Source organism: Scyliorhinus canicula, chromosome 5, assembly GCF_902713615.1.
Source record: "Scyliorhinus canicula chromosome 5, sScyCan1.1, whole genome shotgun sequence".
NCBI lineage: Eukaryota > Metazoa > Chordata > Chondrichthyes > Carcharhiniformes > Scyliorhinidae > Scyliorhinus > Scyliorhinus canicula.
The window spans coordinates 12,668,769-12,693,555 of record NC_052150.1 but is presented as its reverse complement, the minus strand read 5'-3'; the positions used below and the strand labels follow the sequence as shown (position 1 = coordinate 12,693,555).

General features: G+C 48.3%; 1 protein-coding gene across 4 annotated transcripts in view; it reads left to right on the top strand.

The window, feature by feature from the left end:
- The window catches only part of ulk4 (unc-51 like kinase 4), a 513,024-nt gene that overhangs the window by 136,681 nt on the left and 351,556 nt on the right, over nucleotides 1-24,787 (top strand). For all 4 annotated transcript variants that reach the window (XM_038796599.1, XM_038796603.1, XM_038796600.1 and 1 more), the window contains 2 exons: nucleotides 12,000-12,107; nucleotides 15,322-15,405. In XM_038796599.1, the coding sequence (XP_038652527.1) occupies nucleotides 12,000-12,107; nucleotides 15,322-15,405 (192 nt within the window). The remainder of the gene's footprint in view (nucleotides 1-11,999; nucleotides 12,108-15,321; nucleotides 15,406-24,787) is intronic.

Here is a 24,787-nt window from a genome sequence, read left to right as displayed (position 1 = left end):
CCTCCCCCCCCCCCCCCCCCCCCCCCCCCAATTCTCCTTCCCTGCGGTTCACCTTTCTTTTACTTTTAGCAACGTCACAGCAACAGAGTAGGAACAGTTTCATGGAAACGCCTGAAGCTAGAGGGTGGGGGAATAAATGTGTCCAGGCTCTTTGTTCCTTCTGTGTCGGGGTTCTATTGCCCTCATGGAGCCGAATTGCCACCCCATGACATAGTCTCTCACATTGGCCATCCAACCTGGCGTGTCACCAAACCCCAGCGTGGGACCTCCCCCTAGCCCCTTCGTGTTGACCCTGTGTATTTTCCAGCTCCGACCCACTTCCTGCTGCCACTCGAAAAATGCAATCGCTCCGAGGAACCAATACTTAAACCCCAGCCAGGGTGACGCCTGCTCAATAGGGAAGTTCATACTCCACAAAGCCATGGGGAGATTTATTGATGATCCCTCGTGTCTTTTGTGACCGCTATAACATCCCTCCCCCCTTAAGTCCGTTCCTCCCCAATGCCCTTGCTGTGAGAAAGTTCCTTCTGCCGCTTGGCGGTCTGAAACCAGTTGAGGGTGAGACTGGATCTGGGGTTGTGAATCAAATTGGGGACCATTGTTTCTGGAGGGAATGCCAAATAGGTTCCTAATTCAGGGTCTGCTTCAGTCAGGGTACCAGCTTCCTCTGCTTCCATCTCAGAGTCTGTGTCTTTGTTATCCTAGGGAAAGGCGCTGGGTCAGCTTCGGGCTGACCCAGTTCTGGTCTCTACCTCCATGACCGGTAACACGGCGGATTTCCTGTTCCTGAGTTGTCCAATATTTCTTTATGACCTTACTCTAGACTTTCACTTTGACCCATTTGCTTCATTATGATCCCAGGGACCCAGCTTAGGCCATCTCCAAAGTTCCTCACATAAACCTGATCGCCTATTGCAAATGATCTTTCTGTTCTCGCAGAATCGTAATTTCTTTTCCGATTCTCTTGTTGAAACTCCGCCCTCCCTGGCAGGTTTGGAACAGTAGGCTTAGTCTCGTACAAAGCCGCCACCCCATTAACAGTTCCGCTGGGGCAATTCTGTTGTGTGAAGAATGGTTGTACAGTCTAATATAAATCGTGCCAGTTAGGTCTATATGGATGCCGCAGGTTGCTTCTTCATGCCAGTTTTACAAGTCTGCATTGCCCGTTCCACCAGCCCATTTGACGACGGGTAATAAGGTGCTTTTCTGATGTGTCTGATGCTGTTGGATAGCATGGAGTGTTGGACCTCATTGTTGGTGAAAGCAGTGCTGTTAACGGAAACCAGGACTTCAGGTATTCCGTGCGTGTAGAAACTCTGTCATAATTTCTCAATTGTAGAGTGGGTGGGAGTGGAGCATATGCGCTGTATCTCCAACCATTTGGAGTGTGCATCCACCGGGATCAAATTCATAGAACCCATCAAAGGCCCGGAAATGTCCATGTGCACTCGTACCCGTGGCCGGCCAGGCCACTCCCATGGACGTAGGGAGTCTGAGGAAGGGAATTTTGATTCTCCTTGCATAGATCGCACCGTCTTATCAAGTCTGTGATGTCTGAGTTGAGGCTGGTCCACCAGATGTAATTCCTGATGAGCATTTTCAATACTACAGGGTGGCCACTGTGTAGTTCCACAAGTGTTGGACGCTGTCCTGTGTGAGGGACAACTACTCGGAGTGTTGGACCTCATTGGGTCCTCAGCACCCAGAGGGGGTCAACACTGAGCTCGTCTTTCTTAGTCAGATAGTCAGGGGATTTCATTTGTTCTATGGGTTGACATCGGAATCCACCATTCAGGATAACGTATTTTAGTTTTGACGGAGTTGGATCTTTTTGCGTCCAAGCCTTAATTTGCCTTGCGGACACCAGAAAAGTATCTTAAAAAAAAAAACTTTAGGGTCATCACGACCTCTGCCAATGCTGGTTAGGGACTGGGCTTGTGGGCAGCAGGAGGCGACCCAATGCGTTAGCTATCTGGGTTTCAGCGTGATGCTCTAAAAGGTATTCACAAGCTGCAAGTAACAGTGGTCAATGCTGTATCCGGTGGCAATTGGGGAAATTGCCATATCCTCTTTAAAAAGCCCCAATAAGGGATTGTGGTTGATTGCTATCATTATTACTGTTACTACCATAGATGTATTGGTGGAACTTTTTCACGTCAAACATGACTGCAAAGCCCTCTAAATCTCAATTTGAGAATACCTGTGCTCGGCACCCAAAAGGGTTCTGGATGTGTATGCGATGGGCCTTGCATTCTGTCTTTCCAGCAGTGTGAACGCACCACCCCAAACCCGTAAGGGGAAACATTAGATTCAAAATTAGTTCTTTCTTAGGGTCATAATTGGGCGGTAAGTTGGCTAACAGTGAATGGTGTTTAACTTTATTGAAAGCCAGGGCGGCATGTGGCGCAGTGGTTAGCACTGGGACTACGGTGCTGAGGACCCAGATTCGAATCCCGGCCCTGGGTCACTGTCCGTGTGGAGTTTGCACATTCTCCCCGTGTCTGCGTGGGTTTCACCCCCACAACCCAAAGATGTGCAGGGTAGGTGGATTGGCCACGCTAAATTGCCCCTTATTGGAAAAAAAATTAATAATTGGGCACTCTAAATTTTAAAAAAAACTTTATTGAAAGCCTCCACCTGTGATGCCTCCTAAGACCATCTTTGGTACTTCCGTAGTAGGATATGCAAGGGTGTCAGTCAGGAGGCCAAATTTGGGATGTTTCCTATAATCATTTACAAATCCCAGGAAGGATTTTAACTATGTAGCCTTTCTTGGTGCTTCCTGAATGGTCATTACCTTGTCCTTTACCAATGTAAACCTTTTTTATCCACCCCATAGCCTAAATCGATCATTTAATTTGCTTGAAAAACTCATTTTTACCTCTCCAGATATACCCCAGCTCTCAAGAATTTCCGCAAGACTTCTTGGTTTGCCAGGTGCTCTCGTTCTGAAGTCCCCGTGACCAGGACGTCATCCAAGTACACCACCGCTTTACAGAGCGTTTGAAATATGTTTTCTGTGATCCGTTGGAATATGACACACGCTGGTGAAATGTCAAAGGGCCTCATGTAGGCCCTTATGCGTGTTGATACGTCTGGGAAGGCTTATTTAATTCAAGTTGAAGATGGGTGTGCCCCATATCCAATTTGGTGAATACCTGGCCACCTGCTAACTTGGAGTACAGGTCTTTGATTCGAGGCATGGGATATCTAGCTATAACTTGGAAACATGATTGATTGTTTACTTATAATCTCCACAGGGGCAGACTGATTTGTCTGGTTTAAGGACAGGGACGTCAGGAGCAGCCCACTCTGTGAACAGAACGGGCCTTATTATGCCTACATTTTCCAGGCGCCCAAGTTCGGTCACCACCTTTTCCAATAGCGAGTATGGAACCGGTCTCGCTCTGAAATATTAGGTGTAGCATTAGGGTCAAAGTAAATCTTGGCTTTAGCTCCTCTTATTTTCACAAGTCAGGGTATTTGCTGATGACTTCAAACAGTTCTCCCATGCCAGCCTGAAAATCTCCAACCAGCTCAGCCTGATCCGCTGTAGCCAATCTCTCACCATTAGGCTTGGCCCTTGTCCATGCACAGCAATGAGTGGGAGTCGGGCCGATTGCTGCCTGTAGGTTACTGAGGTCATTGTGGTGCCCTTTATCTGTAATGGTTCCCCTGTGTAGGTGGCTAGTCTGTCCTTCGTGTCTTCTAAGCTCAAGAGTTGAATACCAATTTTAGGTGATCATATTTCTGCTCCCCGATAACTGAGACCGCAGCTCCCATGTCTATCTCCATTTTCGATGGATGACCATGATTGGAACAACCGTGGTCGTAAAGCAATAGTTTGATGCATTGTCCCTGTTTCTGGAAGTGGGTATACCTGCATGGTGTGGGCCAGTACCGCCCTTGGCTTCCTCCCTGGACAGCATGTATTTTGCCTATTTCTATAACATTGCCCTGGCTGTGCCTTTTGGCAGTGCTTGCAGTAGTCCATCATCTGGCATCTGCAATCTTCCAGGACATATTCCCCAGCATTCTTGGTGCCATCATTGCATTTCCGTGAGTGCCAGGTGATACAGGTTGAGCTCTGATAGTATAACAGAAGACTTCGGATCATTGTGGTTTCTTACCCAAGTCTACTAACTCGTTGAAAGTATTCAAGTCGCAGCATCTGGATAGGTCGGACGTTTTATCATCCTGAATGTCGAGGCCCTGCATCCTGTCAGTAAGATCACTTTTTCATCTCCCTCAATATTCTTTTTTTAAAAAAAAAGTTAATGTACCCAATTCATTTTTTCCAATAAAGGGGCAATTTAGCGTGTTCAATCCACCTGCCCTGCACATCCTTGGGTTGTGGGAGCGAAACACATGCAAACACAAGGAGAATATGCAAACTCCACACGGACAGTGACCCAGTGCCAGGATCGAACCTTGGACCTCGGCGCCGTGAGGCAACAGGGCTAACCCTCTGCGCCACCGTGCTGCCCTTCCCTCAATATTCTTAGCCCGGAAGAAGTAATGCATGTGCTCTGTATGTTGGTCCCAGTCTTCTCGGCTTACATCATAGGATTATTGTTTACCGAAGAGAGGCATTTTTTTCTTGCTGAAGAAGCCACTTGTTCTCGAAAATACAGGTTGCTCAGAGAAAAAAAACATCTTCACTCCCCGTCGCTAATGTAGTAATCCCGCCAAGATCAGTCTTAAAAGCTCCCACCCGCTCAATAGGAAAGTTCATACTCCACGAAGCCCACGGGGAGATCTATTGGTCCTTCATGGCCATCATAACGCAGGTGATAGTAGGTTTTTTCATTTGTATGAAAATGTGACACCGATCCCTTTAGTTCTGAGTTGCAGTCAAAAACAGATGACTTGTGTATTTGTCAGGTAGGCTCCTAAAACGTATTCACAGGGTCATTCACTTTTAAAGAAACAGAAGAACTGTGTTTAGCAGCTGTTTCTATCATTTGTTGAAAGAGGTTCCTGTATGAGAACACTCCTGAACACACACTTAGCAGAGTTTGATGAACCCCTGTCTCCAACAGGTGATAGTAGAGTCAAACCCACGCTGAAGGTTTTACATCTAATTACACACCAAATCTGGGGCACAAAGCCACATTTAGATATTATAATTAGCCACCCTGGGCAGCACGGTGGCACAGTGGTTAGCATTGCTGCCTACGGCGCTGAGGACCCGGGTTCGAATCCCGGCCCTGGGTCACTGTCCGTGAGGAGTTTGCACATTCTCCCCGTGTCTGCGTGGGTTTCACCCCCACAACCCAAAAAGATGTGCAGGATAGGTGGATTGGCCATGCTAAATTGCCCCTTAATTGGAAAAAATAATTGGGTACTCTAAATTTATTAAAAAAATAAATAAATAATTAGCCACCCACCTCTCGCCCAGTTACTCAGCTGACCCTAAACCCACGGTTAAACTGGAAGTAGGTTCTCATGCAGGTTGGTTTCAATGAGTTATGGCTAATTCCGCATTGTTAGCAGTTTAATCCCCCCCTACCTCTTTCCTGCCTCATCCTTGACTAAATTACCCCTTTTGTTTCAAATGGGTTGCTACACCACCCTTCCTTTCTCTGACTTGGCTTTGAATCCACCCCAAGGTGATGGAATTGAAGTCTTCTCTTCCTTCTTCCTGCACAGATCTTTAATAAAATGAATTCAGGACAGTATAAACTCATTTCTTAGACACCCATTTTGTGCTTTCATTGTTTTTTTTTTCTCGCTATTAATTTTCTTTTTACTGCTTTCACTGCCCTCTCTTCACTTTAAAGATCATCTCCTGGCCATCAGTTTACCTACGATCCTGAGCTATCATGCAGCAAGTGCACACACACAAAATTGACTGCCACAATTTGTCCAGAAGAGTAGACCATGTTGTTAGGCCTGTTTTGCAGCTAAACAAGGAAAAAGAACTGAAGATGATGTAGAAACTCAGCAGGTTTGTCAGCATCTATTGGGAGAGAAACAGAGTTAACGTTTCGAGTCCATAAGCTCTTCTTCAGAACTGAAGGGAGGGAGAAGCTGCAACAAAATGTAGCAACTTTCAGAACAAAAGACAGGTGGTCACAGTTAAACTACACTGTGCTCTGGCAAGATCACATCCCCCTTGCATACTTTTCAGAGAAAATCAATAAGGCCGATGCAGCAAAACTCGAGTAAAGAAGAAAGGTGAGACTGTTGGTCTTAAAAGAGTGGAACCTCATACATGCCAGTGGCTTCGAGGAAGTGCATTGGGAGCAGTACTTGGAATTAAGCATGAACAACAAGAAAAAAAGATACCAGTTCAAACTCAAGAAAGAAAAAATTGGGACTGATTTCAGGAAGTTTTTTTCACTCCTTGGCTAACTGTCAACAGAAATAGACTTCCTGGTACGGTAATGGAACCAACGACCTGAGATAGTTTAGAAAACTGCGAGATGCTGTGACAACATACTATGAGATATTTTGTAACGGATGAGCCATATGACGTTTATATATATATATCCTGTGGCCTTGAGATGTTTGAGTATTTATTAATTTCACTCTTGCCACTGCTGACTGTAAGCCTGGCTGTCTCAATCGAGTTTGTATTGGTTACGGCCTTAAAGCATATATTGAGTAGTGGGTCACTGCTGGGACTGCAAGCAGGCCCACACAGAACTGCAATGGATTCCAGATGCGGGTAGGGAGGGATCGGGCAGCACGGGGAAGGGGAGGGAGGTGGGTGAGCAGGTGACCTTTTCGAGGTCAGGTGGGAAGGAGGGGTGGGAGGGCGGGGATAACATCCTGGGTAGTTGTGCCCCCATTGTGCAAAGGGCACTCTCCCCACAAATGCTGTGCCCCTCCCCCCTTGCCAGTTTTACAAAATATGTTTTCAAAAGCAAGCTACTCACTCTTGCCCACCTGCCCATGCTAACAGTGTTATAGTGTGAGCAGCATGAAAAATGGGTCACTTGGTTTTAGTAATACGTTCAACTGCCTGTTAATCTTTTTAAACTGGCAATGAGAGGGGGGGGGCAGTGGAGACTGGCTGGGGGGGAGGGGCTATGTATTATCAGGACGGGGTCAGGTGGATATGAAGGTAGTGGGTTATCGACCCCTTGTATTTTATATGCCCCCTGCCAAAAACATGCCGGGTGGGGGGCATAAATTCCAGCCTATTTGGTCTATGTTACCTTTGACTACATCTAAACAGATATTTTGAATTCAGACTGTTGACTGGCAGGCATTTATGCACAAATTAAAGATGCCATTAAAACCACTTCCAAAATGTGAATAACAGCCTGTCTGTTTATAAAACTTCCAGCGGTTCTGCTGACAATGATTAATTAACCATGCACCAGTTTGGAGAGGGAGAGACAGTGCATGCTTTCCCCACAACTCATTTGGGGTGGCCTCTAACTGAATATAATTAGGGTACCAGATGTTCGGGATCATCTGAAAGGCTCAGATATCTTGTGTTAACAGGTTTTTAAAAAAGTCCTTGAGGGTTGCAAAACAAAGAAAATAACATGTCGGCACCTACACGGCATTGTAAGTTCTAAATAAAATCTATACTTAATATATATCAGCCTTTTATAGCTGACAGCCTTGGTGAATTGCACCGTTTATTTTCTGGTTACATCTAGTTGCATGTCAGGAGACAATACCATTAACCTACTATGTACATGCAAACATACATTTGAATTAAGAACAGGAGTAGGCCATTCGGCCCTTCGAGCCCGCTCCGCCATTCAATGAGATCATGGCTATTCAGATTGTCACCTCAACTCTACATTTCTGTCTACCCCTGATCGCGCCATCGCCTCCCCCCTTCCCCACCCTTGCTTATCAAGTATCTATCTACCACTGCATTAAAATTTTTCAAAGACTCTGCTTCATTCGCCTTTTGAGAAAGAGAGTTCTAAAATCTCACAGCCCTCTGAGGGGAAAAAAAATCCCTATCTCTCTGTCTTAAATGAGTGACCCCTTGTTTTTAAACTGTAAACCCTAATTCTAGATCTCCAACAAGAAGAAACATCCTCTCCACATCCACTGTGTTAAGACCCGTCTGGCTATTACCATCGAAAAATTCAGCTGAAAATGACTTGTACACAAAAGCATAAAGTGACAGACGCTAAGCATTAGATAGGCCTGCAATTTTTCATGTTTTTCATTTTGTCCTCTGAGACCTTCAATTGAATATTGTTTGGTTGTTTATTTACTGTTACCAACAGTGGGAAGTATTCAAAGATGTATTTGTGACAATATAATAGCAGTCCATACCCTTATTAGGGAATGGCTCCACTTGTGTAGTTAAGCAACCATGGCCAAAAAATGAGCCAGGATCAGGCTTCTACAAATCCAAGTAAAGATGAAAATGCTATGGACTGGGAGTACTATAGAAAGAAACAGAGATACAAAGAAAGTAAGAAATGCAAAAAGGAATATTAAAAACTTTTAAAAGTTAACGCTGACAGCAAAAGATTTTTTTACAGATATATTAAGAGAAAGAAAGTGGTAAATGAGAATTTGCATTAAAGACGGATGTAGACAAGACGACAATTTTCAATAAAAAATATTGCAGACTTAATTAAATTTGTGCTTTGTATTCATTCACAGTCCAATCCATAGGATTTCCAGCATCTGCAATATTTTGTTTTTAATCAAGTTGAGCATTTTGAGGAGGCCGCTGGGAGATAGTGCTGGGGTGCCTGTGGATGTTGACCATCGGGCCTTCTCAAAGGCACTTGATAAGGTTCGACACTAGAGATCATTTGCAAAAGTAAAAGTGTACAGGTTCTGGGGCAACCTTGTGACATGGGTTGGTAATTCATTGGGAGGTAGGAGACAGGAGGGATAAAGGAAATGTTCCCTGTTTGTCTGCATGTGACATTTTGGGCGGGATTCTCCCAGCCCTGGGGCGGGCAAAGAATCCCCGCGAACGGGCCACGCCGCCCCGATGCCGGCACGCAGTTCCCCACAGAGCCGAGAATCGGTGGCAATTATGTTGGCGTGGCGCTGGTCGCGGGCCACTCTACGCGGCCGGCCTGGCAATTCTCCGGCCCGGATGGGCCGAGCGGCCGTAAGAAAAGTCCCGCCGGCGCCGTTCTAACCTGCTCTGGGCCGGTGGGACCTCAGCGTGGTTGGGTCGGGTGGCGGCCCATGAGGATGAGGCCTCTGTGGCTGGAGGCCTCCTTTCTTACGCACCGGTGCCTGTAGTCCTGTGCCATGTTGCGTGGGGGCCGGTGCGCATCCGCGCGTTGGTGCCGGCGGCACTGCGCATGTCCTCATTGGCGCCAGCGCAACTGCGCATGCGTGGATCCCACGGCGCGCAGTTCGCGCCAGGGTCGGCAGCTGGAGCGGCACGAACCACTCCAGCGCCATGTCGTGGCCAGAATTAGTACTGGGAGTGGCCCGTTCACGCCGTCGTAAAACGCGACGGTGTTTACAACAGCGTGGACACTCTGCCACAGGATTGGAGAATCCTGCCCTTCATTTTTGAGAAACATTTTATTGAGGCATTTCTATATATACATCAAACACAATCATAAAAAACCCCAAGCAAACAGGAATACAAATAACCAAAATAAATAAATGTCTAACACCCCACGTACCGCCTCCCGCTCCCCAGCTCCTCTACCTCCTTTTTTAACCCCGCCCCCTGCCGATATCTTAACTATTTTCAAAGAAGTCGATGAACGGCTGCCATCTCTGGGCAAACCCCTCCGCAGACCCTCTCAGTGCGAACTTTATTTTCTCCAGTCACTCACCCAACCAGCCCAGTTTCGGGGGCCCCGGTCCCGTTATTCCAATAAAATCCGTCTCCAGGGATGGCGACAGCCAGGACATCGGCCTCTCTCGCCCCCTGGACTCCGGGTATTCCGACACTCCAAAGTTCGCCACTTCTGTGTTCGGGACCACCTTCACACCCAATACCTCTGACATGACATCGGCGAACCCCTGCCAGAATCTCCCAAGCTTCAAACAGGTCCAAAACCTGTGGACATGAGGCTTTGTGTGATATTAATGACTTGGATGAAGCAAAAGAGAATTGCACATCCAAGTTGCAAATAACATTAAAATTACAAAATTGTTACATTCCTCAACTCTATGTTCCCTTTTGCCGAAAATAATATCAGCTGCTGTCCCATATTGCCCTCTGACAGTAAAAGTACACCCTGCACTGTAATTTCTGCAACTCTTGAAAATCAAAAGGTAATGAATGCTAAACTTACAGTGAGCAAAATTTCAAGGATGTATTTCATTCGTGAAAGTTTGGAAAGCATGCATTAGAAAAAGAATAGTAACTCAATTTACCTGGGCATTACCGAGATTGCAGAGGATACCTGCTTTACCAGATCTGGTTATGCTTGAACAGCAAGGTCAAGACTGTAACGGGCAGCACGTAGCACAGTGGGTAGCACTTGCTTCACAGTGACTGGGCCCCGGGTTCGATTCCCGGCTTGGGTCCCTGTGTGGAGTCTGCATGTTCACCCCGTGTCTGCGTGGGTTTACTCCGGGTGCTCCGGTTTCCTCCCACAAGTCCTGAAAGACGTGCTGTTAGGTGAATTGGACATTCTGAATTCTCTCTCTGTGTACCCCGAACAGGGTCGAAATGTGGCAACTAGGGGCTTTTCACAGTAACTTCATTGCGGTGTTAATGCAAGCCTACTTGTGACAATAAAGATTATTATTATTGATGTTGTTTGTCCTTAAATATGAGTTGCCTGTTTTGTGGGAATGGAACAATGTCTCATAGCGTGTAATGATATATTAGTGCACAGGCGTCCAAGCATTTTGTTTTCATGAACTACAAGGGTGCATTCATGAAACCTTAGGAGCAACTTATCTGAGGTAGTACAGCAAAATTAGTCTGTGCAATAGTGAAGAGAAAACAAAATGTAGACAGAAATGCTAAAGATAATCGGATGGCGCATGAAATGATTTGCGGTGAGCTCATTTCAGTCTACGGAGTGGACAAATTTCATCCCCTTGCATTTTGTTTTGGGCACCTGCTCTCTGGAAGCATATTTGGACTTCAAGGGCGCCGACTCGATAAAATTATACCAGAGCTCAAAAGACAGAATTTTGAGGACAGGTTGTCTAATGCTGTTCGATGCATGTCCTTCTCAAAGGCAAAGCAAAATGAATTGATGGAAAATTCGAGCTAAATTGCTTCAAATTTGCAAGTCGTCTGCAATTCCTCAGACTTGGCGGATGGGATTCTCTCATTCCGCGACAGAGTGTCCACGCTGTCGTAAACGTCGTCGCATTTTACAACGGCGTGAAAGGACCGCTCCCAGGACACAATCTGGCCCCTACAGGGGGCCAGCACGGCGCTGGAGCAGTTCACACCACTCCAGCTGCCGATCCCGGCGCGAACTGGGCGCCGCGGGATCCGTGTATGCACAGTGGCACCGGTGTCAACGCGCGCATTCGCCATGGCTTCCTTCAACGTGCTGGCCCCGACTCAACACGGTGCAGGACTACAGGGGCCGGCACGTAGGAACTGAGTTCCCCAGCCAGAGAGGCCGGCCCACCGATCGGTGGACACGATCGCGGGCCAGACTGCATCGGACGCGCCCCCCCCCCCCCCCCCCCCGTCCCCACAGGCTGCCATCCTACCCTTCCACGCTGAGTTCCCGCCAGCTGAGAGCAGGTGTGGACGGTGCCGACAGGACTCAGCGTTTCCACGACGGCCGCTCGGCCCATCCTGGTCCGAGAATCGGCGTAGAGCGGCTCGCGACCGGCACTGCGCCAACCACGCCGGCACCAATGGCACCGATTCTCCGCTCTGCGGAGAATCGCGTGCCGGCATCGGGGCGGCGTGGCCCGGTCGAGGGGATTTTCAGGCCCGGCCCAGGGCTGAGAGAATCCCGCCCGACATTCTTCACCGTAAAGAAATTTACACAAAAAAAAATAGGACGAGGATGCATCGCCAAACAAAAAGTACTACTGCACGTATTCTTTCTAATGTAGCGCCATAAGATGTAACCTCTGCTCCTTAATGTTTCTTTACATTTCAGGCTGTTACAGTGTTAACAGAACTGACACGAGAGAACTTCAGAAACACAAAACTGAAACATTGCCTAATACCTGCACTTGGGGAGCTACTGTACCTCGTGGCCAACCAGGTAGGAGACACTGAAATTAAGAAAATGTGTATATTCCAAATACTGCAAATATATCTTGTATCGCAATTCAGTCTCTCCCGCAGCGCAATTCAGCCCCCACCCCCAGATTTCATGGCCCCTCATACTCTCCATGTATTCCACCCCCCCCGTCCCCATGGCCCTCCATGCCAATTTATGTTCCTCCACCCACTCCCCATGGCCCTTTATAGCCTCTATGGAAATTTAAAGGCAAGTCATGCCAATCCATGTCTTTACTCACCACCTTTTGCCCTTACACCTACCATGACAAATAACCCATTACTCACCATGGGCACACCTCAAGACCCATGCTGAGATTAAATACAATTCTTAAGTGTCTATTGATGAATTCACTATTTTAAAAAAGTGAACTCACCATGATAAGAACCCCCATTCACTACATTTATCTTCCTTTCAGCCCTCATGAAATCAAGCATTTGTATTCACAGTCCCACTTCAAAGAGCTAATGACCACTTAGACCTGGCAATCAAACTGTGACCTGATGGACACCCCACTGGAATAATGGCAGGATCAACTTCGGCAATGGGACTTGGGGTGATCCGGACCACCACAATTTTCACTGTCTAGTGAGGCGGTGGAAAAGGAGGAGTTGCCAGAGATACTGTCACTGGCGTTGATTACACTGATTCCGAAGAAGGGGAAGGATCCACTGGCGTGTGGGTCGTACAGGCCCATCTCACTGTTCTACACAGAGATGAAAGTAGTGGCTAAGGTGTTGGCAGGGAGGATGGAAAGATGTGTGCCATGGTGGTTTCTGAGGATCACATGGGTCTGTAAAGGACCGGCAGCTCTCTAGCAAAATTAGGAGGTTGGTAAATGTGCTTATGTCACTGCTGTTATTCATACTGGTGATTGAACCCTTGGCGATGGCCCTTCGGGGGTCTGCGGAGTGGTGAGTTATTGTGAGGGGGAGCAGGGCGCACCGGGTGTCATTGTTCGTGGACAATCTATTGTTTGTGTCGGACCCCGTGGAGAGTATGGGCAAGATCATGGGACTGTTGGAGAGGTTTGGAGCCTTCTCCTGGTATCAGTAATATGTTGGGAAGAGCAAGGTGTTTACAGTGAATGTGGGCAGGAGGCCAAACTGACGTTTAAGGTTTAGGTATTTGGGGATTCAGGTGACACAAGAGTGAGCTACAATGCACAGGTGAAAGTTGACAGCCTAGTGGAGGAGGTCAAGGGGATTTTATGAGTGGGTCATTTTGCACTTAACGTTGGCAGGGAGAGTGCAGGTGGTAAAGATGAATATGCTGCCAAGGTTCTTGTTTATTTTCCAGACCCTCCTGATCTTTTCCCTAAGGCCTTCTTCCAGAGGGTGGAGACATTGATCTCGGAGTTCATACGGGCAGGGAAGGTGCCGAGGGTAAAGGGGGCTCGGTTACAGAGTCAGAGACAGAAAGGGGAGGTTGGTGCTCCCGAACCAGCTGCTCTATTATTTGGCAGCAAATGTGGAGAAGGTGAGAGTCAGAATGGAAGAGGAATCCTGTGGCGGATCCAGTCTGAGGGCCATGGCTCTGCTGCTGTTAGCTCCAGGGAAGTACACGGGGAGCCCGGTGGTGCAGTCTGAGGGCCATGGCTCTGCTGCTGTTAGCTCCGGGGAAGCTCGGTGGTGCAGTCTGAGGGCCATGGCTCTGCTGCTGTTAGCTCCGGGGAAGTACACGGGGAGCTCGGTGGTGCAGTCTGAGGGCCATGGCTCTGCTGCTGTTAGCTCCGGGGAAGTACACGGGGAGCTCGGTGGTGCAGTCGACAGTCGGGGTCTGGAACCAGCTGAGGAGGCATATTAAGTTGGAGAGGATGTCGGTGCTGACGCCACTGTATGGGAACCACTGGTTCAAGGCGGGGGAGATGGATGGGATGTATGAGAAATGGAGGGAGGCGGGGCTGGAGAGGGTTAGGGACTTGTTCTCGGTAGGGAGCTTGCAGGACTGGATGAGCTGCAGGAGAGGTTTGAGTTACCGAGGGGCAGTGTGTTTAGGTATATGCAGGTGTGGGACTTTGCAAGGCTTCCGGAGTGCACATTGTTGGAGCAACTGCTGCTCCCGGATGAATTGGGGGAGCAAAGGATTGAGGATATATACGGGTGGTTGGGGGAGCAGGGCGGGGTGCAAGTGGTGAGGATCAAGAATAAATGGGAGGAAGAGCTGGGGGGGGCAATAGGTTGGTGGGTCTGGTGTGAGGCGATGTGGCGAGTGAACTCAACCTCTTGCGCGAGGATGAGCTTGATTCAGTTCAAGGTGGTGCACAGTGTACCCATCACACGGGCGAGGATGAGTGGGTTCTTCCAGGGCATGGCCGATGGGTTCGGGAAGTGTGGGGCGAGGTCCGGCTAATCACGCGCACACATTCTGGGTCTGCTAGATGCTGATGAGGTACTGGGAGGCAGTCTTTGGGACGTTATCTAAGACAGTGGGGGTGGAGGGCAACCCAGACCCAATGGTGGTTGTTCTTGGAGGGTACCACAAGTGGCGGAGCTTCTGGAGGGGAAGGGGGCTGATGTTGTGTCCTTCGCCCCTCTAATTACCCGGAGCTGGATCCTGTTAAATTAGAGGTTGGACGCACCACCAGGGGTGGCGGCTTGGCTGGGGGATTTGTACGACTTTCTCCGGTTGGAAAGATTAAGTTCGAGTTGAGGGAGTCAGCGAAGATCTTTGAGTTGCAGTAGGAGTTGCTATTTCAGGAATTGTTCATCGCGTGAGGCGGGGGGGGGGGGGGGGGGGGGGGGGGGGGGGGGGGGGGGGGGGGGGGTTAAAAGGGGAAAGAATGTGCAAACTGTAGACTTTAATTTTATGGAGTGTGTATATATTTTGCTGTTATTACATGTGTTTGGAACTAAAATACCGTTGAAAAGAAATTTCAATTAATCAGACAATAAATTCTAAAAAAACATTTTTTTTGTAGAAAACACTACCATCTTCAACCCTGCTATATGTAAATCACAGTTCTGGGTGATACGGATGGTGTTTCCACTTGCAGCCACTCTTGCTATATTTTTGAGAGGAGAATGCCTTGGAGTTGCAAATTGAATAACCTTAACTGAAGAACAAGATTGTGAATTACATTCGTATTTGCCGGGAAAAAAAATACTTTTTTTTTTCAAAGCATCTTTTAAAAGCATCTGCTGGCTAATTTCATTACACTGACGTACCCTTGGTTGCTTCAATCACTTTGTTGCAGGAGGAGAAAAGACCATACTCAAGAGACCACTGGGCCATCCCCTCCATTGCCTACACTGTGCTGATGAGATGCATTCGGGAAGGGGTAAGATTGGTCCTTGCCTCTAGAGAAATGAATTGCTGAAGCAGCATCCTTCATTATGCTTTAGACACTGCATGCATATTCCAGACATGTGATGTTTGTCTCCCTTATTTTCTAAATTAAAATTGCTCAGAGAAGTCTCAGTCGCAATGTCCCAATAATATCTTTCCTCTTTGTTTCCATGAATTTTGTCTGGAAACATCAAGCTTTGACAAAATACATGCACAGATATTGTTTTGAAAATCCCTCATTATGAGTACAACTATTTTCCCAGGAATTTAGCAAAATAACAGGAAGTTATCCTGAAAGCATAAACACTTAACTTGTACACTTGCTCAACTAACTTACTGGTGATGCATATAAATATTGAGAACAGTCCTGTTTTTATGTCAGCTTATTTAACTCCAAACTTCTATTTCCCATCTTGCAACAAGCGCCAATCACTCACCGACCAACTATTCTGGGTCTCAGTGAATTGACGGCTGGATTCCAAACATAAAATGTTGAGAAACGGTTTGGTCCATTTTCATTACCCTTTGTAGAAATAAGATGTGTATTAGTACAAGTCCAACCGAAGTTAAGCTTCTCAATGACACCATTTCCGTTTTGCTAGGCCACTTTACAATGTGTATTCTTTAAACATTGACTTCTGTTTACCTTTTTTAAACTGAGTTTTTTTTTTCTGGGGGCTGGAGCTGGGATGTGGGTGAGGAGGAAGAAACGTCCTCAGTCAGTTTCATGGAAGCCTCTTTTCCTGAGTTAATTAAGCAGTAACAGTTCTGGGTCCTGCCGTTTCTACAGGCAGTGGAAACATTGATCCCAAAGGGACTGAGATAACAAATCTCTAGTGGCTGCAAATTGAATTAGTGTGACAGTCTTATTGAGCTTATATAAAGTAGTGGAACAAACCTTGACCTTTTTTCTCCAACAGTAATAAGTAGCCATCACTATCAGGCATCCAGATGCCTCATCTCGGGGCCCTCTGATAATATCAAGAGATGCTGCACGCCCGAAGTGGCAGAGAAACAATGTGCAGGGGAATTGTAATTATAGCCACACATCATATAAGAATATATTTTAATATTAATGAACACTATTCCATGAGTATCCTAATTTTAATTAAATATTACTGTATAATTAATCATTGACTATTTTCCATTTGCGTCGTGGCAACTGTGTTCTGACGGGCAGTTTTGTCTGAAAGCGGGGAATAATTTGCTGTCACCAATTATAGGTTTTTTTTCCACAGTCTCAGGATAAGGGGTCATTTAGGACTGAGATGAGGAGAAATTGCTTCATTCAGGGCTGAGAATCTTTGGAATTCTCTGCCCCAGAGGGTTGTGGATGCACCATCGTTGAATATATTTAATGCTGGTTCGACAGATTTTTGGTCTCGCAGGAAATTGAGGGGAGCGGGTGGGAAATTAGTTAATAATCTTGATTAGTGTCACAAGTAGGCTTACATTAACACTGCAGTGAAGTTACAGTTAATACCCCGAGTCGCCACACTCCGGCGCCTGTTCGGGTACACAGAGGGAGAATTCAGAATGTCCAATTCATCTAATAGCAGGTCTTTCTGCACTTGTGGGAGGAAACTGGAGCACCCGGAGGAAACCCACGCAGACACGGGGAGAATGTGCAGACTCCGCACAGAAAGTGACCCGAGCTGGGAATCAAACCTGGGACCGTGGTGCTGTGAAGCAACAGTGCTAACCACTGTGCTACCATGCCGCCCAAGATCAGCCATGATCATATTGAATGGTGCAGCATGCCCGACTGGCCACATGGTCTATTCCTGCTCCTTATTCTTGCGTTCTTTAGTCTTATTTCAGTTGCATTTAATGATGCCCAAATGCTCCTTTAGTTTATGAAGGTAGTATCATTGCTTTAGTTATTGATCAGAATATTAATAAGACATCCTCACAAACAGTACCATTACTGGCATGATGGTTATATTTAGACAGTTGGTTCCTTCCCTTTCTATACAAGCGATCCCCTTCAGAGGTTGACTGAGGCAGCAGTATCACTGCCTTGGTGTAAATGGGCCAACTCTGCTCCAAAACAAATAAAGTTGGAAACTCATTTTGATGGGACCTCAAAATGTTAAAGAAGAGAAAAAAATTAACTTTTTCTGTCTTGAGAGTGCTGCAAAACCTGCTCAACAAACTATAGTCATTTCTGTGCAATAACACTCATTATACATTCACATTAGGCTGTAACTTCCTTGGGTGGCGATCAGCATTGGATCGCACTCTGTGCCCAGTTACTTTTCCTCTGATCCTATCTCGCCTGACCTTCTGATTCAAGCTGGGTAAGATCCAGGCAGTGCAGTGTGTCCCCGGGACAGGACGGGCTTGCTGGGTAGGGGGCCTTGGAGTGGGTATGAGGGAGACCCTCGGCGCTGATGGGGCTAGTTGGGAGTTGGGGGCAGTCCCATGGAAGTTTGGTCTGGGTCTGTACAATAGTTTTTTTTTATAAATGTTTTTATTGGTTTTTTTTGAGCAAGGTATAATTACCGTTATGTACACAGAATAAGAAACATATATATATATACCACATTTAGAGGCGAAGGGCACACCCCAACGTAAAAAAAAATACAATAGCATATGAAATGGAATAACTGGTGGGGTATTGTGCACCAGCTCGACAGCGGCAGCTCTGTACATCTGGCAAAATTACCCACCCCACATAAGCAGGCGACTGCCTGCGGGGGGGGAGGGCGGGGACACGGGGGGGGGCAAGCACACCGGGGAGCTTTGGGTGCCGGGGAGAAAACCACAGCGTGCAATATTTGGCTGTGCTGTGTGCTGCTGTCGCCCGCCCTTCCTGGACGGGTCTCGCTGCCGTCCCACGCTCGCCCCCGCTTCTGCCGCTCCTCCCGTCCTCCATCTCCAGTTTCCTCGTTCCTTGCTCCTGGAGATGTCATGCATGTTTTGGCATCCCGTGTCGGCTCCCGCTTCCCTGCCCCCCCCCCCCCCCCCCGGCCTTTCAGCCGTTCCCCCTCCCTCCCAGTCCATCTCTCCCCTCCATGCCCCGGCTACCTTCCCCCGACTCCCGACCATTTTCCCCTGATTCTTGGCCACCCGACTATTCTTCCTCTTGTTCGTTGGCCACAAACAGGTCCCGGAACAGTTGCATGAATGGCTCCCACGTTCTGTGGAAGCCGTCGTCTGACCCTCGGATGGCGAATTTGATTTTCTCCATTTGGAGAGATTCCGAGAGGTCGGACAGCCAGTCTGCAGCTCTGAGTGGTGCTGCTGACTGCCAGCCAAACAGGATTCTACGGCGGGCGATCAAGGAGGCAAAGGCAAGGGCGTCCGCCCTCCTCCCCAGGAATAGATCTGGCTGGTCTGAAACCCCGAAGACCGCCACTATCGGGCATGGCTCCACCCTCACCCCCACCACTTTGGACATAGCCTCGAAGAAGGCTGTCCAGTACTCCACAAGTCTGGGGCAAGACCAGAACATGTGGGTGTGGTTGGCTGGGCCTCTTTGGCACCGTTCACATCTGTCCTCCACCTCCGGGAAGAACCTACTCATATGGGTTCTTGTTAAGTGGGCTCTATGTACCACTATGTAGCTCGTTCCCCCTGGCTGGGTCTGTACAATAGTTACCTAGAAGGTAGAAGAGGTTTAAATTGGTCTTACTTTTTCTGCTTAACTATTGACAAAACCCTTTCGGAACCATCTGAAGTTTGCGATTTAAAGTTAATTTTGGATGGTTTCCAGCGCAGTTTCTGGGCAATTGCAATGCAAACCATGCCTGGAAGTTCCGAGAGGGCTTGGCCAGCGCATCTGTGGGGTAGCCCCTCAGCTCCCCACCCAATCCGACACTGAGGAACTTGCAAAGTTTTGATGTTACTGAATTCCATATAGTGCTGGAGGGAAAAGCTCTTACAAATTGCAATGAGGAGCACTAACTATGGGCCGAAGCTTCCGAGCTGTGGTATTTGCTGATGGGTTGCCACTCCATTCCTATTTACTTATCTTGCGGCAGAGCTCCACATTTCTCACATGGACTTCTAAAACAGGCTTCCTCAGAAATTTGGAGCTTTCCGGTTCTGGATTCTTTCCTTTGTGATCGGGGGAAATCAAGCCGTGCCCCCTTTTAATGGCACTAGCTGCTGTAATCCTTTAAGCTTAAATGTCCCAAAGCCACTTTGACAATCTTGGAGAGAAGGTAAGTTGGTGAGGGGGGCCGGGTGGTCAGGGGGTAGCTAAGTCGGGGGGAGGGCCCGGTGGTAAGGGGGTAGCTAAGTCGGGGGGAGGGCCCGGTGGTCAGGGGGTAGCTAAGTCGGGGGGCGGGCCCGGTGGTCAGGGGGTAGCTAAGTCGAAGGGGGGGGGGGCAGGTGGTCAGGGGGTAGCTAAGTCGGGGGGAGGGCCCGGAGGTCAGGGGGTAGCTAAGTCAGGGGGAGGGCCCGGTGGTCAGGGGGTAGCTAAGTCGGAGGGGGGGGGACAGATGGACAGGGGTAGCTAAGTCGGGGGGAGGGCCGGGTGGTCATGGGGTAGCTAATCCGGGGGGGGGGGTGGGGCAGGTGGTCAGGGGGTAGCTAAGTTGGGGGGAGGGCCGGGTGGTCAGGGGGTAGCTAAGTTGGGGGGGGCGGGTGATCAGGGGTAGCTAACCCCGGGAAGGGAGGGGGGTGGGGGCAGGTGATCAAGGGGTAGCTAAGTCGGGGGTAGTCGGGTATAGTTGATGGGTTGGGGAGGAAGTAGGGTCGGGGTAGTTGGGGATGGTCAGGGTGAGTAGTTGGTTTGGGGTGCAGTCGGTGAGGGGACAGGGGGAGTTGGGTGGCTGAGGCAGTACTGGATAAGTGTAATTTGGGGCCAGGAGGGATATTCAGGTTGGGGGTGGGGGGGGAATTGGGAGTAGTTGGGTCAGTGGGGTAGTTGAGGGTAGTAGTTGGTTCTGCAGCATTAATTGGCGGAGGAATCAGCAGTGTAGTTGGGGGTCTGGGTAATCAGGTTAGGGGGTAACTCGGCGTTACGAGGGAATAGTTAGTTTGGGGGGTGGGAGGAGTCGAGAGGCTAGAGGTCGTTTGGTGGTCAACAGTTAATAGTCAGGGGGTCGAGTGTGGAGGTGAGTAATGTAGTCACCCAAGACTTAAAACTGCCGTTAATCCTTCTAACCATTCCTGTTAAGTAAGTCAAAACCATCTAAAGTCTTTGCGCTGGCAAAGCATCTCGCCACGGTGCAGCGTGGCCGGTGAATGCCGGGAGACCCCGCTCCCGGGATCTACCTGGCTCACATGCCTCGTGAGATTCAACTCAATCCCAAGTGGAATCCTGCCCACAATGGGCTGGGTCAGTTTTTGGCAAATCTGCACATTAGAGCGAAACAGTAAGCCTTACTCTGATGTGCAGTTTCCCAAGGTACCTGAGACTTAGGAATACAATCCTTTGGGTTGTGGGGGTGAGATCCACGCAGGCGCAGGGAGAATGTGCAAACTCCACATATGCAGTGACCCGGGGCCAGGGTCAAACCCGGCTTCTCAACGTTGTGAGGCAGCAGTGCAAACCATGGTGCCACCCCTGTAAATGGGTCATGTATCCATTTAGTGGGCTCGGCGGCCTATGCTCCAGCCTTCCGTGATTCTCCGGCAACTGATGGCGCAGTGAACCCCGTAGTGGGCCATAGGGAAAACGATTGCCCCCTTGGCTCACCACAAGGTCCACCATGCCAAGGCCACACTGGTAGAGATCTTCCGTGCCCATCCGAGGGCCACCCCCCTCCCCAACAATACACTGCCCGCACACGCTTCCTATACAAGACTTCTGCCCGCCCCCACCAGGCCGCCACCTGTAATGGGGGGGGGGGGGGGGTGGCAGGGTCCCCTGTAATAGGGGAGACCCGTCCAGGGCTCCCTATAATGGGGGGGACCACTCAACAGGGACACATGTAATAGGGGGACCCCCATGGATCCCGTAATAGGGAGAGCCCCCCACAGGAACCCCTGCAAAGGGGAAGCCCCAAGATAGATCCCCTGTCTAAAGGAACCCCCGACACACACCCCCCCTCTAGAAAAGAGACACCTGTCTGAAAGCTAGAGAGCTGTCCAGATGGGCATTGAGAGAAATTACAGTTGTAACACTTACCTTGCAGCTCCATGTGACCATTCCTAGAAGGAGAGCGGCTGTGACCTGCATCTGGTTTCCACAAATCCATTAGCTGCATAGTTTTCTAGCAGTAGTCTGTGATTGACAGCTTCTACAAACCATTTGCAGCTTTGATGCATTCAACTCCCTCCATGGTTCCGTGGCCTAAGTGGTGAAATATTGACCACATCAAAGAGAGGTAAGTGCAGTGAAATCACATGTGTGAGTGATTCGAATGCACTTAGTGCTTGGAATACACTTACCTCCTTTTCATGGATGGCAGTGGGATTTTGAGTATAGGCGGGCAGGGCTCCTTGCAGGATTTGGGTTTGTGTGCAGTATATTTCAGTCAAAATAACATGATCTCTGCATCCAGACTTTTGAAGCAGGTTTGACAAAATCTGTTTTTTGGAATATTAAGCTTTGGTCAACACTTGGATGAACAAAACAACCACTACTTGTGCCAGTTAGATGTCAAATCAGCTGCTGGAAAAATGTAAAATGAGCCTTCTGTCGGGTACTTCATGGTCGACCAGTTTTCATTTGTTCCCCTTTTCAAATTAATGCTGAGCAAAACCAGCGGAGTATATTTGGGAAATCTAGCATTTTGACTGGTGCACATTAAGCATCAGCAAAAATAGAGACACTTTTTTTTCAAGAGGCATTGAATGATATGGAAGAAAGCCATTCAGCTCTTTGTAATAGGCTATCCAAGTGGTCCTACTCTCCATAGCCTTGCACATTCTCCCCTCATCCTATTCCCCTTTCAAAGTTACCGTTGAATCTGTGCTAAATTTAGATTTCCTCATGCCACCTTTTCTTCTTGTGGCAATCACTTGAAATATGTCCCTGATCACGGACTCTTCCTCCATTGGAAACCACTTCTCCTTATTTACGTTGCCCAAGCCCTTCATGAATAGGAAAATATCCCCAGTACCTGGTGCAAGAAAAGTGGCCGGAACTCTCCGGGCGTTGGGTTCTCTGTTCCCGCCAGAAGCTCACTTGCGCCCACGGATTTCCCGGCAGCGTGGGTGGCTTCAATGGGAAATCCCATTGACAAGCAACGGGAAGATAGAATCCCGTGAAGGGCCCACCGCAGAGAAACACACGTCTGGAGGACCAGAAAATCCAGCCCGGTTTTTCCAAACTCTTCTGCCCTACTTTTTTTGGATGGTAATGTACATTTTAATTCCTGCTTTGGAACACATTTTAGATGTGCTATTTACTGAGTCAGTTCTGAATTTGTAAGTCTTTGATCTCTCCATAACCAGAAAGTATGTCAATTAGTGCTGACTCAATGAGAGCCTGCTGTTTGATGGGCCCACCACAAAGATCAGCTGAGCGGCTGTTTTCGGAAAGAAATTTAATGATCATTATGTGCAACCTTCAATCACGTCCTAAAATTGGAGTATATGAAGAGGATAGGCGATTAATCTAACCACGAACTAAAACTGCTTGGAAACTGTCTCCATGTTATGTGTACCCAAACATACTATATAATAAAAAGAACAGATATTGAGTGGGTTCAAATGACCCATCCACACCGATGGAGGCATATCAGGTGGTTTTGCAGTGGCGGACACTGTGCATAGTTGAGTTGAATACCGAGTGAGAGGCCAAAACTATCCTGTTGCCGGGGACATATTGGCACAGACGTGATTCACTGCCAGCACAAATTAAACACTCACAGGCAACCTGCACTCTGAGGGGTGGTAACATTTCAATTCTTGCTTTCAAAACTGTGCAGGCAGAACTCCATCAAAGGCAAGGGCTACTCTGACCCTTAGGAGAATGAGGATTCTAACTTTGGGAAGCTTTGAAGCAAAACATCTGAAAAGCAATTATGTTAATCCTGTTGCTAAAAACAAAATGCTCACCAAACCGTTATTTTCACTTCATCAGCATGGGAACGATCCAGTGGTGGTGTTTCTGCTGATTGCAGCTTTCCTCTCAGGGCACCGAGTGGATACAGCACTCCACAGGTACTGTGTTGTCCTGTGGGAAATAGCATTGGAGTCTTAGACATGACATGGGGCCCCAATTTGCTTTGCTTAATGAGGCCTTCAGAGTGCAGGCCACCCATTTGCAGTGGTGTCGTGCTGTTGTCACGAGAGGAGTAATCCGGAGACCCAGGGTAATGCTCTGGGGAGCTGAGTTTGAATCCCACAAGGACAGATGGTGAAATTTGTATTCAATAATAATCAGGAATTAAAAGTCTAATGATGACCATGAAACCATTGTCGATTGTTGTAAAAACCCACCTGCTTCACTAATGCTCTTTCGGGACATAAATCTGCCATCGTTACCCGGTCTGGCCTACAGGTAACTCCAGACCCACAGCAATAAGATTTACACTTAATTACCCTCGGAGATGGGCCACAAATGCTGGCCCAACCAGCGACGCCCACATCCAAAGAACAAATAAAAAAAGATCCACTTGAAAATGGCAGTAGGCAGGACTCGGGCAAGAAGATAAAGGAAATGTTTTTTAAAAAACTTTGGTCTCACTACAATCCTGTTCTAAGCACTGTGCTACCGTGCAGCCCTTGATCTCCTACAACGGAGCGCCCTCTTCCTCCATCAGCTTTCCATAAATGTCTGACACTCTCCCCTCCCCAATGTCATCTTTGGACAACAGTTTATCTTGCAACACAGGAGACGTCAGCCCCGGGAAGGACGGCGTCTCTTCCATCACAAAGTCCCTCACCCGCAGGTATTTGAACCCATTTCCCGCAGGCAACTCGTATTTTTCCTTCAGCTCTTCCAGGCCTGCAAACTTATTCCCCATAAACAAGTCCCTGAAGTACTCTATCCCCATCTGCCGCCACTCCCGGAACCTTGCTTTCAGCCCCGCAGGCACATACCTGTGATTATCGCATATCGGTGCCCACAGAGACGTGCCTTCCAACCTGAAGTGTTGCCTGCACCGGTTCCAAATACACATCGCTGAGACCACCACTGGGCTCGTGGAATACCGGACCAGCGAAACGGAAGGGGCGCCAACAACAGTGCCCTCAGACGTGTCCCCCTTAAACGACGCAGCCTCCATCCGCTCCCACACCGACCCCATCGCCATTGCCCATTTCCTAACCATTGTGATATTCACACCCATTCACCCTTTCTGGGTCTGACACCAGCTTGCCTCTCTCATCCCTCACCCTCCCTATCTCCCTCTTAGCTGCCTGTTTCCTCATTTGGAGTGGCAAGATCCTGCTAATTTTTTCTCCATACTCGCACACTATCCCTCCGTAATTGCCCTACCACCTTCCCCGTGGACATCAACTCAAGCTCC